This window comes from Squalius cephalus (genome assembly GCF_949319135.1).
Source record: "Squalius cephalus genome assembly, chromosome: 7".
NCBI classification, from domain to species: domain Eukaryota; kingdom Metazoa; phylum Chordata; class Actinopteri; order Cypriniformes; family Leuciscidae; genus Squalius; species Squalius cephalus.
In genome coordinates, this window is record NC_137128.1 from 6,606,504 (window position 1) to 6,623,857 (window position 17,354).

The following is a 17,354-nucleotide window of genomic DNA, read 5'->3' on the forward strand; positions in this document are numbered from 1 at the left end:
AATTATTATTATTACTAAATAATATTTTTAAGAAAATAAAAATATATATTATAATATTGTAATTGTTGTACTGTGTAATAAGAAATCAAGTATTTACAAAAAATATTTTATTTTGTAGTACAACTGTAAAATTACATTATTAAAATGTATGTATTAATTTCATTTTCATCGTGACACTGAAGACTGGAGTAATGATGCTGGAAACTCAGCTTTGATCACAGGAATAAATTACACTTTACTATATTCACACAGACAACAGTTATTTTAAATTGTAATAATATTTCAAAATGTTTACTGCATTTTTGATCAAATAAACGCAGCGTCGGTGAGCAGAAGAGACTTCAACAATATCACCTTACTGACCCCAGACTTTTGAATGGTAGTGCACATTAACATATAAAATGTTTGAATGTTTGGTTTAATTAATCAACTGAAAAAGAGAAAATGTCGAAATATTGACTGAAGTCAATCTAGGACTAAAACAACTTGGTGAAAGTGAGCACTGGAACTGGCCTGAGAGCTGAGGCTAAATCTCTTCATTTTATAATTGTATGCACTTTACTTTCAAATAAATGCATTTGTTCCCCTTAGCAATAAATAATATATTGTACCATGGTGCAGTTAGGGTTATATCTGTTATTGCCCCCTCTTGTGGACTGTTGTGTTCACTGCTCTTCCTCTATAGCTGAAGCCATGCCTATGGAAATATCTTAATGTCAACTTTTCCCCGCTGTTGACAGCGCTGCTACAGTAAACGTGTGGGCTGCAGTGCGCTGAAACTGGCACATTTAGCTCTTCAGAAGTAAAGAAATATGTATAGAGAGCGGAAACATGATTAATTATTCAGGCATCTAGCATATTAGACCGTATGCAAATCCAACACACTGCAGCAGCAGAACGTCTTCAGTGCGTTTCATGGACCCTGTTCAGCGCTCTGAGCGTTTCCGGAGAACTGTGTGTGTATGTGTTCATCTATGAATCTAAACACACGTTTAAAGCACACGTTTTGTTTCTGACTTTATCTGCTTGCTGTGGTGTTTTGTTTCTAATGAAGCTCTTGATTCTGTACATGTTTAGATCTCGCAGAGTCTTTTAGATGACGGTAACACACACTGCTTTTGCTACCACACACATCCATCTCTACAGATATCAGATTCCTGGGGAAGAAACCAAGCAATCCGACACAACGCTTAATTTAGACAAGCTTTCCCGGCAGATTGGATCTGGGCTCAGGAAATGATTGTGCTGATTGATATTTACAGTCACAGATATGAGAATCTGCAGTGAATAATGCAGGAGTCTGACGGCTGTGCAAGAGTTTACTCCCAATCTCAGGTTTCTTCTGTCCGTCTGCTTTCAGGCTGGATGCAGAAACTGACCTTTCTGGAGTTTGAGAACCAAGGTTTAGCATTCTTCACTGTTCACAAGCTATGAAGATACACTTATACGCAGCCTATAGCGCTTATACAATACTGATGTTTCAAAGCAGCTTTACAGCGATAAACAGAGTTCAATTCTGCTGTAAAGCAGCTCTGAAAGTTATGTGGTGACACAAGGTTCATGCTCTACCGCGTTTGAAAATAACACACCGCCTGTTCATAAAGGGCCAGTTCGCCCAAAAATAAAGATTCTGTCATCATTTATTCTCCCTCAAGTTGTTCCAAACCTGTATGAGTTTCTGTCTTCTGCTGAACACTAAAGAAGATGTTTTGAAGAATGTCAGTAACCAGGCAGATCTCAGTGCTTTACATAGTAGGAACAAATAAAAACTAGGCTATGTTAGTTAATGGGGCCTGAGATCTGTTTCTGTATTTCTGTAACTATCCCTTTAATAAATATTATTTTATTAATTATTAGCTTTCATCAACTCCCGAACTCCCTGCAGTTCTTTCATGAATCCCAGTTTTGGAAAGCCAGATTAATGTTTAATGCACTTTTTGTTAATCAAATAGAATGTTATATATTTTCATTCTCTTTGAACTTTTATTCCAAAATAATCCTATGCAGATCTATGTGATCAAGTTAGGTCAAAAATCAACTAAAAGGGATCTGGTCTGATACTTTTTTATATACAGTTTTTTTATTTTTTATATACAAACGTCTTAGATTGTTCGCCAACCAATTGTTTTAAGGCAGCGTGTCAGTATATCAGTTTACATTTCCAAACATTCCTTTTGACATTAATTGTGATGATAATCGTATGCATGAGGAATCCTCAATGGTTTCCACACACAGATCTGTTTTCACCAGCATTGAGTCTGTCTGGGAGCAAAAACTGAGACTAAATCCATAAGAACTGTGGCAACGTCTTCAAGACGCTTGGAGAAATGTACCTGTAAAGCCACAGTAGTGTGATAGTTGCGTGTCTGTTTCTGGCACGTTCTTTCATCAGTATTGATCATATTACAGCTGCAGGATTGATGGATGGACAGCTGATATTGGGGATGCACTGATATGAACATTTTGGCCGATACCGATAACCGATTATTCGTTATATTTAAAATGCCGACATATTGGCTAATAAATCTAAATGCAAATTGTATATCATTTTTGAGTGCCTGATTACAAAAACAAAAGTCTTATGTCCCAAGCACACAATTATAATGATGTTCTTATTATAACTTTATGTAGCCGATATGACAGACTTTCACTGAACTGTATTTTCCTTTTCAAACTGATTCCAATCATATTTCAAGCAATTCAAACCCATCATGTTGAACAGTGCGCATCTGAAGCGTCTCAGCTGAAGGACATAATACATTATTTATCAGCTTTAATATATTGGCCAAATCTTCTTATCGGGCCGATAACGATAACATTAAAAATGAACATATATCGGCCGATACCGATATGGTGGGCGATATATCGTGCGTTCCCTAGTTGACATGTCCAGTGCATGAGGTCACGAGTCATGCAAAACATTGAGAAACGAGAGATTTCATATCTTGTGGGTATTGATCCAAGTGTGTTTGCAATAAAGTAGGAGAAAATAAAGCAGTTTCTAATCTCACTCCTGTTTTTGAGAAATCTTCCTTCAAAAGCTGGAAGGCCATCAGTTTAGTTTGACTTTTAAATGGAGACTACATCTGAAGTTGAGTGAAAAAGCCTTTCAAACTGTTCAGTTATTTAATCAAACGCTGCACAGTTTGACTCCATGTGTTTAGCTCATTCTGGCTGGATTTCAAGTGTTGAAAAACGGACGTCCTTGGGTTGCTTTCTCAGGCGTAAGTCACAGTTGCTATTCTAACTCTCAATGAATCAGACCGTGAGGAACCGCAAAAATGGCATCTGAACCTCTCACAAAGTTAAAAACTAAATGTTTCTTGTGTACTAGTTTATATATATTTATATTCTAAATGCCAAGAATGAATGTAAAAGAGAAGGCATAATCAAAGCAACCTTTTAAAGAGGATCTATTCTGCTTTTCTCCATCTTCATCTGTCTTTAGTGTGTAATGTTGCTGTTTGAGCATGAAAAAGCTCCTTCTCTATATCAGAGTCAGTGTTTCTGAACTCCTGAAACGCCTCCATTGTAGTCTTGAGTTTCTTCCGGGAACGAACACGTCACAATATTCCTCATTATAATAATTAATGCGCAGAATAAAGGGGCGGGGCCTGGTTGAGTTAGTTAGTAGTGTGTTAAACTGGTGGTTATGGTAAGGGGCAGGACATTTCCCAAACACACTCGAAGCGCTCGACCAATCACAGCACACTGCTCCAGCCGACCAATCAGAGCACAGTGTGCTTTCCAGAAGGAGGGGCTTCACAGAGACAGGAAGTAAACAGAGCGTTACTGACAGACTGGGAAGAGAGGAGCCGCAACAATGGAGAATATGAGGAAATGATCAACATTCAAGCAGGAAAACCTGTTCTAGAAGAGACCAAAAACAAAATTAAGGGCAAAATAGGTCCTCTTTAAATTTTAAAATCACCAACAGTTGGAATGATTACATTGTGGTAAAGTGCTTACATGCATCAGGGTGGAGTCCATAGAAAAAGCTGACCTGTCACATTACCTTGAGTGCATGTTAATAGGTTGATATTGTTCTGTTTGTAATATTTCATGAATGCATTCATCACTGGTGAAGTGCTGAAAGCAAATCGGTTTAGCTCCGGTCTCAGCATGTGGCGGTCCACATGGTAAAATCCAAGCCAGGCCCTGCCAGCTGAATTTATTAGTAATGTGATCTCATTCATAAGTCAGCTTTGTGCTCTCATCTGTCAGTTCACGGGACAGTCCTCTGGGTTACTGCACCTCTACACCTGGGCTCAGTGCTTTTCCACCTCAGACTTGTGTTTGTGTGCCTGATTCGTGTTGTTGTTTTAAACAAGGTCTGTCAAGTCGTAGCTGTCAGATCTATTGCTTTCACATCAAAAGGGAAATAAATATCAGGTATCACAAAAACATAAAGTGGACTTACACTTTAAAACTTAAACTTAAAGTACTTAAAGTGGCGGCTGACAAACCGACGCCATCTTTCAGTTAAAGGTGCTGATTTTAGGGGTTTTTTTCCCTTAAATTTAGGCACAAGTTAAATTAATGAGAATTGAGAACAGCACTTATTGTTAAAGTGAAAACATGATCTGCTTACATTAAAGAGTACACCTTTTTTATTCTCTGCCTCACGTTTGAAAATGATATAATGTGGTGCAAATGCAGAACTGGTTGGCTGTGGCCTGAGGCGCATTAGGAAACCTTGAAGCACAATTATATTGCTTTCTTCTCAATTCAGTCTCTTTTATGGGCACAATGTCTTGTTTTAATTAAATTACCTCACGTAGACTTAAAGGTATAACAGAGGATTTTCCCGAATTTTAGAAAAGAACCGCCCTCTCCACTTTTTGAAAAAATGCACATGCGCAACACTCTACCTGCTCCCGAGAGGGAACGCCTATTAAAGGTGTGCACGAGCTAATCATAGCTTACATTAACTTTTACTAGCAGTGATTTTAAATGGATTTCTCCAAATAGCATGCCAAACTTTACCTGTCAAGTAGAAACTTCGCGACTGAGGCATCAGTGTGAAGCCCAACCTGTGTTTTGAGCGCACGCCATCGTGTGAATCGTGTGCACGAGCACGTACGACGGCCTTACGTAAACATATCACCAGAATGATTGACACTTAGGAGGACCAATAGTCTTGATGATCCACCCGGAAAAAGAAAATCCTCCGCTATACCTTTAATGAAACTGAGAAACGGTTGTTAATTTCCATCTGACAGAAGAATGTGAGAAGTGAGAAACTTCCTGGGCAGTTTATGCAACTGCAATTGTTTAGTATTTTGTTCAAAAAATCTTAAATGCACATAGCAATCCATATATATATGACGGTATATATGATATATACTGTATATATATATATATAAAATATGATTTCTTTCTTTCTTTCAGTGTTGGACGTGTATGTGTTGAGCACCGATGGCCAAATTCAGGACTTCAGGTTTCCACAGACCAGCAAAAGAGGAGCCACAATTCAGCTCTCAGCAAACATGGTCAAGCTCAACAGTAAAAACGGTAAATAAATGCAAGGTTATGCTTGAGTGAAGGATCTTCAGATGCTCAGTTAATGAAGTCAATGATTTCCTGAACTGTAGGATGTAATGGCCATAAACACTCTGCACAAGTAATCTGCATTGCAAGCTACTGTTATACACACTTTACATGCATTCTTGTGTTACTATAGCTGTAATAAACTAGTACTCAAGGATACCTTTGCGTATCCTTTCAACATGTGTTGGTGTTCTGGGTACTGAAAAAAAAAAAAAAAGAAAAGCTTGTAATATCTAATGTTCTCTTCGATCTGTTGATATGACTAGGGTTGGGAATCATAAGACATTTTCCGGTTCCGGTTCCGCCTAACGTTTCCGATTTCGGCTCCATTAAAATTATTAAACGACTAATAAAAAAAATTGTGGTAAGAAATATGGTAAATCGTTTGAATTTTAGCGATTGCGGTCCAATTCCAAAGGTAAAAAAATAAATAACCTTAGATATCATTCACATTTATTCAAAGTCTTATTGCAAAACATGAATATCATGAACATAAATCAACAGGCTAAAGAACACTAACACAAGCAGCGTTTGCCTGTGGTTTAAAAGTACCATAAAATATCTAGCCTAACTATTATAAATTTCAAGCATTATTAAAGGCAAGTAAACACTCAGTAATTAAAAATATAATATAAACTGAACAAATATACGATTGAAATAAACAGTGTTTTAATATTTGTAGTTATTTGTGTTGAGAAACTAGAAATTTAAAATAGCACTGCACTTAATAAATATAATTTACATTCAAGAATGAGTGAATTTTCTCTATGTCTTCTGTTGTTTGATTGGTTTTATTATAGAGACGGCAGTGAACCACTGGTTTAAATCACATTAAAATGCACACAGGAACCAAGAAACGAAATCGAAATGCGCCAAATTGAATTTACCAAATCGAAAATTTGGTAACAGTTCTCGATGCCCATAGTTATGACAGACTGTTATGACAGTAGTTGACCTGAAAGAGAAAGTTCAAAATAAGAAAGAAAATGTCGTAGATATTTTATTAAGAAGAAATATGAAACCCCAAAGCCATTATACCCAAGTTCTGTTTGTTTGTTTGTCAATCATGTAGTAACATGGTATGTTCTCTCATTGTTTCTATACTCAAGGCATTGCCAAGCTGGTGTTTGTCCTTTATAAGCACTTGGGGCATTTCCTCAGTACGGAGAACGCCACGGTGAGACTGATGGGCGAGAGCGGAGTCAGAAACCACACGCTGACCGTCAACTCACACATCCTCTCCGCCTCCATCAACAAAGAGTCCAGCCGCGTGTTCGTGTCCGAGCCGGTCGTCTTCACACTCGAGCACTTGGATGTAAGACGCTTAAGGATGTTACTTTTGTTCATTTTTCTTTATTTTTGTGGTAACACTTTACAATAAGGCTCATTAGTTAACATTAGTTTACTACCTTAGTGAACATGATCTAAGAATGAACAATATACTTAAGCCTTTATTAATCTTAGCTAATATTAATTTCAACATTTATGAATATGTTATTTAAATCAAAGGGTGTATTTGTTAACATTAATTAGTGCTCTGTGAACCAACATGAAAAAACAATGAACAGATGGATTTTTATTAACTAACATATAACAAAGATTCATAAATACAGTAACAAATGTATCATGGTTAGTTCATGTTAGTTAACTTAATACATTAACTAACGTTAACTAATTAACCTTATTGTAAAGTGTTACCATTTTTTGTTTTCCTTGTATTGCTTTATTTTGTCTGTTTGTGTGCATCAGACATTAAACAAGAAAGATGTAAAAACCGTTCACATTTTAACTGCTAAATATTTGGTAACTGGGATGTCTTATTGTTGTAATTTAAAATATGGGGCATGTTATTTTGAATAGGCAAGTAATGATTTGAGTTAAGGTTAGAGTTAAACCTCGAAAAACATTCTTAACTCTTTCCCTGCTATTGACCAGATTTTCCATCATTTATTTAATTCAATTCACATTTATTAGTAAAGCGCTTTTTCACAATACACCTCGTGTAGCAGCTTTACAGAAAATGCACGAGTCCACATTACATTTTAGAGTTATCTGTTATCAGAAGAAACTGTCTAAGTTATGTCTTTCAGAAATGTACATATACAAATCACACAGTTAGCTAAAAATGTATTAAATTAAACAATATAATAATTTAAGGCATAAACAATGAGCTCATTGAAGTAATGAATACTTGTTTTTTAACAAATGATTATGACATTTAGAAACATTTAGCATTGGTGCATGTTATCCGATCGTGGAGGCTATGAAAATTTGTTAATATGATCAAAAATGTTGGCGCTGACTGGCAACTTAAAAGTAAAAAGAGTAAATTGAGGTTGTTGATCAAGGAAAACACACAGTTTGGGTATAAAACATTGTGCCTTTGTTATTAAGAGGGTGCAAATAAAATGTCATGTTTCTTCATTCATCAGACCGAGAACTACTTCAACCCAAACTGCTCGTTCTGGAACTATTCGGAGCGGAGCATGATAGGATACTGGTCAACACAAGGCTGCAAACTCCTCGACACTAACAAGACTCACACCACCTGCTCCTGCAGTCACCTGACTAACTTCGCAATCCTGATGGCCCATCGAGATGCACATGCGGTGAGTAACCAGACCTGTCCTGTGCTGGGACGTCCGGTCGAGGACAAAAACATGTAGTTCTGCTTTCTCCATGCTTTTCATATAACCATATTGAGTCTGTTAGGCCTCCTTATGTCTACAACAGAACAAAGGAATATAATGGAACACATTCTCAATAATAATATAACTCTTAGTCTACTTTGATGAATGAAGCTCTTGTGTCGCTAGTAGGTTTGTGGGAACAATGCAGTTTTGTCAGTATGACATGACAGCAGTAGCAGTTGTCTGATAACACCTGACACTGTATAATAAAGATAGTGTAGCAATGGTTTAAGCTGTAATGAATGTGGAAATGATGGGTTTTGTGGTGCATAACTGCAAGTGCAGCTTAAATCACATCTGTGGAAATACATAAATGACAAAAGTCTTGTATACGATAATCAAAAGCAGTGTTGTGGAGGTGACTTCACAAAGCAAAATATTGAGTGATAAAGATGGTGTTTTTTAAAACAAAAACCAATCTGAATTTAGGCCGGTCATTATTTGCTGAACTGACAAAAACAAAATTCTCTGAAATATTTTCAACTTAAATATTCACATATTAAATATAAGCCGTGTAATAAAGTAATTGATTTCAGCCCCCAGAAATGCAAGGAAATCAGTGTCTAGTTGTGTTCAACGAATCCAGCATTTAAATGTATTTTTTTTTTTAAACCCTTTGGAGATTTAGCCTCAGCTCTCAGGCCAGTTCCAGTGCTCACTTTCACCAAGTTGTTTTAGTCCTAGATTTTTTTTTTAAAACCCTTTGCTGCCATTGTTCCATGACACTATCTTTAAGTTCTTTGAAATTGCAGAAATGTGTGTGGTAAATATTTTTTTTAATGCACAAAGAGTGGATAGATGTATTATATTCTCATTATGACATTAAAATATTTTCTGCCTAAATGTAAACATATTGCGAATATATTTTTTTCATATTATGTTCTGGGGCATGGGCCAAATTGTGTTCTGGGGGTCATTATATCATTATTTCAATTTACAATACACTCTAAATATGGTGAGGTAAAAACAACCCAATTTGGGTAATTTTGGCAACACAGCTCTCGGTCAAAAGGGAAACTCAATAGTTTGAAATTAAAATCACACAGGAAATGACTGCAGTAAAAACACAGGCAACAGTAATGGGCTAATAAAAAGGTGAACATTTATTTATAATGGACAAAAATATAGACAAGAGTAAAAGCAACATGAAAACGTATGCGAGTAAGAAAAAGTGCAGAAAATAATACAAACTTAAACTCTGTTATACATCTTATGACGGAATTGTGTTTTTTAAAAGTTTAATAATCAATAATGTTTAAGAACAGATTTGATCAGTTATTTAGTTTATTTTTTTTCTCCCGCTAACGAACATTAGACGGCCAAACCATCAGGCTGAGTGCCACCAAGAAATACAGTCTGAACGTCCTGAAATTTGGGAATTAATTATTACAGTGAATCGACAGGATTTTACTCTCTCTGTTTAATGGGTTTATAATCACTCACTTCACTCTGGAGCATTAGTCCGTCTTGTTCAGTTCCAGCTCATCAGTCACTGTTTGAGAGAAAACACTCCGACAAAAACTTCCAGTTTAGTTTCTGATTAGTTTTCTTCTATTTTCCACATATATTCCTGTCATGATCTCCGCGAACACGGATAGGCGAAGACTTTCTCGTACCCAAACTCTTGTGCCATTGCTTAAAAAATGCACCGGCCCACAATGCATTGTGACTTAATACAGAAATGCAGTAGATTACTGTTGAAAATGGGCTGTAAATTAGCAGCCGTTGCTTACTATGCAAATTATTGCCCAGAATGCTTTGTTTTCTACAGTACATTACTGTTTTAGTGGAAAACTTTAGTGGTTGTTTTTTACAGCAATTTTTTCCAGTTGACAGTGCTGGAGATACCAATTAAAATCTTTGGATGCTGGCCTGATGTGAACCTAAACAACATGCAAGAAACAAATAAGAGAGGATATAATCCCTGGCCTCTAGCACATCAACAGTACCAAATTAGAGGAGCCAAAGTTTCATCTACCCTATCTTTCTGGCCAATTACCTTGTGCAAAGTCACCCTTTCACAGGTCAGCAAGCGGGACTGTTTGATTGGCTCCCACACGAGAAAGTTGCTTGGATTACCAAGATGTCTCGGCATTATGGGACTGTATGGAAACAGGGTCATTTCACTCGCAATTACTAACCTTGCTGAGGAAAACAGATGTGCTAAAGTTGAGTTAGAAATGATACTCAGACAGTCCAAGGATATTGTAGTGGGAGAGCCTGCTCCAATAATAACGGAAGGAAGTGCAATCCAGCATTAGTGGTCCATGGAACAAAATCAGCCCTTTTACACCGGGACATTGTATGGAAGAATCATGCGAAAGGCAACAGCAGCTGAATGTGCTGAACTTGTGGTGGAGGATGTTTACCATCAAAAAGTGACCGGGATCGCTAAAGCCATATCTCAAGCCAAGCAAGACTGCCGGATGAGATGGGAGGAATTACCTGGAAAGACCTGTGGTGGAAAATAGGAGGAGTTGTCCAGCAGACCAACAATAAAAGGCATTCTTGGAGGCCACCATGTGAAGCAGTCATTGGCTATGGCTGAAAAGGAGCAGCACCACAAGGTCCAACAATTGAGCACTGTAAGAGACCAAAAAGTGGCTTGGGGACATGCATCAGAGCTTGATCGGCCCACTGCTCGTTTCTAGACGGCTTCTCTCAATGTCAAACTTTGTGTAATGGCAGTCATGCACTCTGAGAAACTACTAAACATAAAGAGGGGCTTGCAAATTTCTGTAGGACACACATCTGAGCCTGTGGTGGGTCTGCTTCAGCAGAGGGTGTATTAAACTAAACCCAACTAAAGATATGTCTCAATAAAAACCTTTAACCTTTCCGCCCAGCATCAGAAGATCCCTAGTTTAAATGGAAGGCTGATCCACAGGGATTGTAGTACCTAGGCTACGTTTGCACCAGTGAATTTACGTTTTAAAACGCACAACTTCTGCTACGGTTGCGCCTGGCGTCTACATTACTCCGGAGTTTTCGACCCTCGAAAATGGAGACTTTTGGAAATGCTGCAGACCCTGTTTTAGTTTGATAACTGGGTTGCCTATGGACCAAAACAGAGACTTCTGAAAGTGAAGGCGTGGCTGTCCTCATTCGCTCCCTGATTAGGTATCCTTCCCCAATTGGTCAAGCCCCAATTATATAACTATTACGCTACCAAAACACCACAATCGAAATCTCACTAGTGTGGACATAGCCCTAGTCATATTAACTAATCAAAATATGTATCAATTAAACATTGGTTCAAGATTGTCCTGATTTAGGCCCAATCCCAATTCTATTTTATACCCCTTCGCCTACCCCTTACCCTTGCCCCTTGAAATAGAGTGGCAAGGCGTAGGGGTGAAAATATTCCCCTAAGAAATGGGACACCACTACTACACTGTTACACGTCATTATACGTCGTTTTTAGCGCCTGAGATGCGCCAATGTTTATCACAAACTTCCAAGATGCCGTCGTCAGCTGTAGTCTTGCGTGAATTACAGCTATTTTTCTTCTGAAGTTAGCAGAAAACAACGGAGATGACGATATCTTCTACGCCTAACTGAAGGCACTCGTTATTAAAGATTTTAATAACTCTATAAAAACTCCATAGTAACCATCTTTGACAACTACCAACCACCTAGTAACACCATAGCAACTAAAAAAAATACCTTAGCAACCATCCTGAACACCCTAGCAACGTCTAGAAATGCTCTAGACTTTAGCGATTTTTTTGCAACCGTTTATTTGAATAACATGACCGTAAATATGAACACTAGATTGAATGTGACATAAAGAAAATGATTATTGGCAGTCATGTTGCCTCTGTAGCCGGTGTATGCAGGTACATTTCTCATACCCCTTCGTTTGAAGTGTGGTCCCGAAAAATCTTCGTTTCAAGGGCTATCTGGCCCTTCCCCCTACCCCTACCCCTCCAACCAAAAGAGAATCGAGACAACCCTACCCCTTCACGGGAACGCGCAAAACGGAGGGGTAGGGCCAAGGGGTGAATTGGGATTGAGCCTTAAACAGTCATAGTTTAATACAGTGTCATTGAAGATACAAGCCAATTGTTGGTGTTTTCATGCTAGACACCCTTTCTGTAAATTTAACAGAATTGTTTTTTGTTTGGACGATGTGTGAATAGAACCTGTTGTCATAGTTAAAATGTGATAGGTAATATTTATCTAATTTGAAAAAATCTGTATTGATGCTATGTGTGATGTAAGGTGGATGATATAAGCACTAGGAGATTTGAGTGGTCTTATTTAAGATGTCTGCTGTCAAACACTCGCTCGATACCAGACGTGAGCTTCCATTGTAGTCTATATAAGTGCCCTGGAGTCTATGCTGGAAGTGCCCAGTTTTATTGGACTCTTGTTGCTGATGTATAAATAGTAGAAATACATAAACAAGATGGAAAGCCTATGCATGTGTGACTAGCAGATGTGGTACATTTACTGGAAAAGGTAATTAAGGTTTTTGCATTTGAAACTGGGCCAGTTTTTCTAGTTTCTACACGTTCAAAAACAAAAAAATCAATTCTCACTCATATTCTGACAAGTGAAGCGTTAGAGTTAAGTACATGGCATAAATGCTAATGTTAATCTTTACTTTTCCAGGGTGAGGGGAGCGTTCACGAGCTCCTGCTGACAGTCATCACACGGATGGGCATTGCCGTCTCGCTTGTCTGCCTCGCCATTAGCATTTTCACCTTCTGCTTCTTCCGTGGCCTTCAGAGTGACCGCAACACCATCCACAAGAACCTGTGCATCAACCTCTTTCTTGCAGAGCTTCTCTTTCTAGTGGGCATCAACATGACCGAACCTCCGGTGGGTATTCTTCCTAAATCATGATATCCAAAACGCTTGTGAAAAGTGGCAAACAAATAAACTAACTGTATTGAATTAAATGTTTTTGTAATATATCAGTCTCAACCCTAGTAAGCTGCAATATTTATATGCATCACATGCACGCCCACAAGAGCCAGCACAACCCACAGCCACATGATGTGATTGAGTAGAAATGCCTACTGGAGACCAACAGAATGACAGCTCGCCAACCTCTAGATAGTGTGAGCACCTTAAAGGATTAGTTCACTTCAGAATTAAAATTTCCTAATAATTTACTCTCCCCCACGTCATCCAAGATGTTCATGTCTTTCTTTCTTCAGCCGAAAAGAATTGCAGGTTTTTGAGGAAAACATTCCAGGATGTTTCTCCATATAGTGACTTCAATGGGGTCCAACGGGTTGAAGGTCCAAATGTGAGTTTCAGTGCAGCTTCAAAGTCTCAACACGATCCCAGCCGAGGAATAAGAGTCTTATCTAGACAAACCAGCGGCCATTTTATAAAAAAAAATAACATTTATATACTTTTTAACCACAAATGCTCATCTTGCACTAGCTGTGATGCGTCACACATTACGTAATCACGTTTAAAGGTCATCCTGAAGAAAGAAGGACATGAACATCTTTGATGACGTGGGGTGTGAGTAAATTATCAGGAAATTTAAATTCTGAAGTGAACTACTCCTTTAACTTCTCATGAGGTGCAGTATTTGGCCGAGTAATTTGACCACTGAAGTAGTTTTAACGATGCTACTGTCCAGGGCTTGACATTAGCTTGTTTGCTCATCAGCCACTGTGGCTTGTGGTACGAGCCACTCAGTGGCCACATTTTTGACATCGATACCATGGGGAAAAACTGCCATATTGATATTTTTAATATTATCTCATAATTTTGCGGCCGGTATATTAGGCTGCTGTCACTTTAAGACCTGACGCACGGATCCATTATACTGTTTTATATAGCCAATATACTTGTATTTATGTGCGCGCACTTTGGTGTGAACACAAAATCTGCGGGAATGAGTAAAATTATGCACAATACGTGGAATCCCACGCCGAAATTCAAGCCCTGTAACACCAACAATATTCATCCGGAGCAGATGAAATGAGTGAGTAAAGGGTTTGTGTGTCACTCGCTGTCGGAGAGATTAGAGAGCGAGAACGTGCAGCTGGTGTTGTGTCTCCTGCGGAAGAGTTTTAGATATTACAGTATTGATATGTGTCGAAAAATCTATCATTTTGACAACACTTGATTGCACTTAGTTTATTATTTCAGATGCCTTTTTAAAAAGACTACAGTTAAAAAATATATATTCTATAGTATATAAAATTCAACCCGCCAAAGTGTCTTGTAGGAGTGACTGCGTTACACGCCGCTGCTGAAATACACACACATTTGGCAGGTTGGCGGGTGTTAATGTCAAGCCGTGCTACTGATTATGAATAGAGTTTCAAAATGGGTTGGGATACTCACTTAGTAAGTTTTATTCACACACTACAGTGATAAAGCTCATAACTTTTTTGATACAAATTAAAGATGTTAAAGATGTTCAGTGAGATGTTATAACAGCAGTTTCCAAACCAGTAGTTTTGACTCAAATAACATTTTTGGTGAATAAAGATCTTCTATAAACAGCTTTGAAGACTAAGCCCCTGTAATATCTTTCTGTGCAGATGATTTGCTCTGTGATTGCTGGAGTTCTGCATTTCTTCTTTCTTGCTGCGTTTTCCTGGATGTGTCTGGAGGGCGTTCAGTTGTTCCTCATGCTCGTGGAAGTCTTTGAGAGCGAATTCTCTCGACGGAAATACTACTACGCGTCTGGCTACCTGTTCCCCTGTGTGGTGGTCGGCATTTCGGCAGCCATCGACTATAAGAGCTATGGGACGAGAAAAGCGTGAGTAATGTTCTTTGTTTATATCAAAATATTGATCTGTGCTTTGGGTCATGCAGTTTAAATGCAGATACAGACTTGAATGTGTCTATTATGGCATTAATATTAATAATAAAACTCCAAAACTTGTATTGGGAGGGTCAGATTAGTTAGACATTGTAAATGTTTGCTGTTAGTGTGCCTCCAGGAACACGGTTGGGAAACACAGTTTTGGGATTTAATTCTGTCCAATGAAAGTGGTTGTCACTCTCAAGACTTTGCAGTGTGTTCATGGTTGTCAGTAATTGCTTCTGTGATGGTTAATCATCTTGTTCCCTCTTTCCAGCTGTTGGTTGAGGGTTGATAATCATTTCATTTGGAGTTTCATCGGCCCTGTTACGTTCATCATTATGGTAAGTTTTGCACATTTAACATGACTACCTTTATTTAGGTGTTTAGAACTTGTATCAGAAAGGTTACAGAAACATTGAAATTACTTTAGCGATGATGTACTTCCTTTTGGCCAGCATTGAGAGAGATTGGTGTGGTTTTTTGCATTATGTTGAATTGTGAGGCATCACATTGTCTGTGGTTTCTTGAGATGTTTGACAATACCCAACCCTGATGTGTATGGTGTTCCCATTTCTTGGTAAAATATGCTGTTTTCCAGTAATATAAGCTTTCTTTCCATCGGATGATAATTGATGCTGTTTTTTTGTTGTTTCATTTTGATTGGTCAGTAATGTATACTGTCTTCCCATGGGTCAGTCTTCATTCCTAGAGTGATGTACTACGTATTTACTACCCATATTCCTGGAAAATGACTCCAGACCTGAAGGTTAAAATGGAATTTGAATTGTTGACATTGGGAGTAGAGATAAATAGAGACAGTGCCCTTTGACACACGTATTCAGACTTAATTACAGCCTCAGGTCTTTCTGGGTTTGATGCGACATGCATTGCACACCTGGATTTGGGGATTTTCTACTATTCACTTCTGCAGATCATCTTAAGCTTTGTCAGGTTGAATGTGGATTGTCAGCCATGTTGAGGTCATGAGGAGATGTTCGATTGGATTCAAGTCCACTATATTTAGAGTTGTCCCTAGGGTTGGGAATCGAATACTTGAGGTCAGGAATCAGATACTTTAGAAAATTTCGATTCCTCTTATCGATTCCTTTGTAAGCAATTTAAAATGACTTTAAACCATTCGAGTGCGAGACGACTCGCGCGCTGTTTTCTTTGCTGCACACACACACACACACACGTGTGTAACAGTATATTGGATCCGTCTAGCTCTTAAAGTGACAGCATCCTAATATTCCTGCTGCCGTCTCTATAATAACAGAAGACAAAGAGAAAATTCACTCGTTCTTGACTGAATAACTTTTGCAACTATATTTGTAATGTATATTTTATATTAAAGTGCTGTTATTTTACATTTGATTAGTTTCTGAACCTGAATACCTGAAAATCCTAAATCACTGTTTGTTTCAGTCGTATCTTTGTTCAGTTGTATCTATTTGTGCGATTGCTAATTTTTAATGGTCTTTTGTAATTACTGAGTGTTTACTTGTCTTTAAAAAATGCTTGAAATTTATATTAGTTAGGCAATTTGTTTCTATGGTATTTTTAAACCACAGGCAAACGCTCCTTGTTTAAGTGTTATTTAGCCTGTTCATTTTTGTTCATGATATTCAGCTACTAAATGTGAATGATATATACGTTTATGTTTTGTTTTTTACCTTATTTGGATCGAAATTAGGAATCGATAAGAATCGAAATCGGAATCATTAAAATTCAAACGAAACCCAACCCTAGTCGTCTGTTTCTAAGCCACACTTGCATTGAGTGTTTAGGGTCATTGTCCTGTTAAAAGGTATACCTTCGGCCCAGTCCGAGGTCTTGAGCGTTCTAGACCAGGTTTTCCTTAAGGATATCTCTGTATTTTGTACCTTTGACCTCCTCCTGATCTGATGCCTGTAGTGATGCTGCCTGGGTGGCCAGCTCTGGGAAGAGTCCTGGTTGTTCCAAACTTCTTCCATTAGAGAAGCACGGAGGCCACTATGCTCTTGGGAACCTTAATGCATATTCTTTATAGCCTTCCCCAGATCAGCGCCTGTACAGAACCGTTTCTCAGCTCCTTTGACCTCATGACTCTGATTTGCATTTCCAGCTGTTAGATCTTATATAGACAGTGTGTGCTTTTCTAAATCATTTCCAATCAATTGAATTTGCCACAGCTTTACTCCAATCAAAGTGTAGAAACAACATGATCCAGAGAAATTGGATGCACTTTAGTTAAAAGGGTCTAAATACTTATGTCTGTGTTGCTTTTTAATTAATTTGCAAAGTTATCACATCAGTTTTGTTTTGTCGTTATGGGGTATGGAGTGTAG

The 17,354-nt window shown here is 38.0% G+C and overlaps 2 protein-coding genes across 9 annotated transcripts in view; both read left to right on the top strand.

The window, feature by feature from the left end:
- Positions 1-17,354, top strand: part of LOC307161663 (NLR family CARD domain-containing protein 3-like) — a 339,467-nt gene that overhangs the window by 208,270 nt on the left and 113,843 nt on the right. The gene's annotated exons all lie outside the window — the stretch shown is intronic.
- Positions 1-17,354, top strand: part of adgrl2b.1 (adhesion G protein-coupled receptor L2b, tandem duplicate 1) — a 124,020-nt gene that overhangs the window by 75,876 nt on the left and 30,790 nt on the right. For all 8 annotated transcript variants that reach the window (XM_079876252.1, XM_079876253.1, XM_079876254.1 and 5 more), the window contains 6 exons: positions 5,392-5,514; positions 6,660-6,865; positions 7,983-8,159; positions 12,858-13,067; positions 14,759-14,979; positions 15,302-15,368. In XM_079876252.1, the coding sequence (XP_079732378.1) occupies positions 5,392-5,514; positions 6,660-6,865; positions 7,983-8,159; positions 12,858-13,067; positions 14,759-14,979; positions 15,302-15,368 (1,004 nt within the window). The remainder of the gene's footprint in view (positions 1-5,391; positions 5,515-6,659; positions 6,866-7,982; positions 8,160-12,857; positions 13,068-14,758; positions 14,980-15,301; positions 15,369-17,354) is intronic.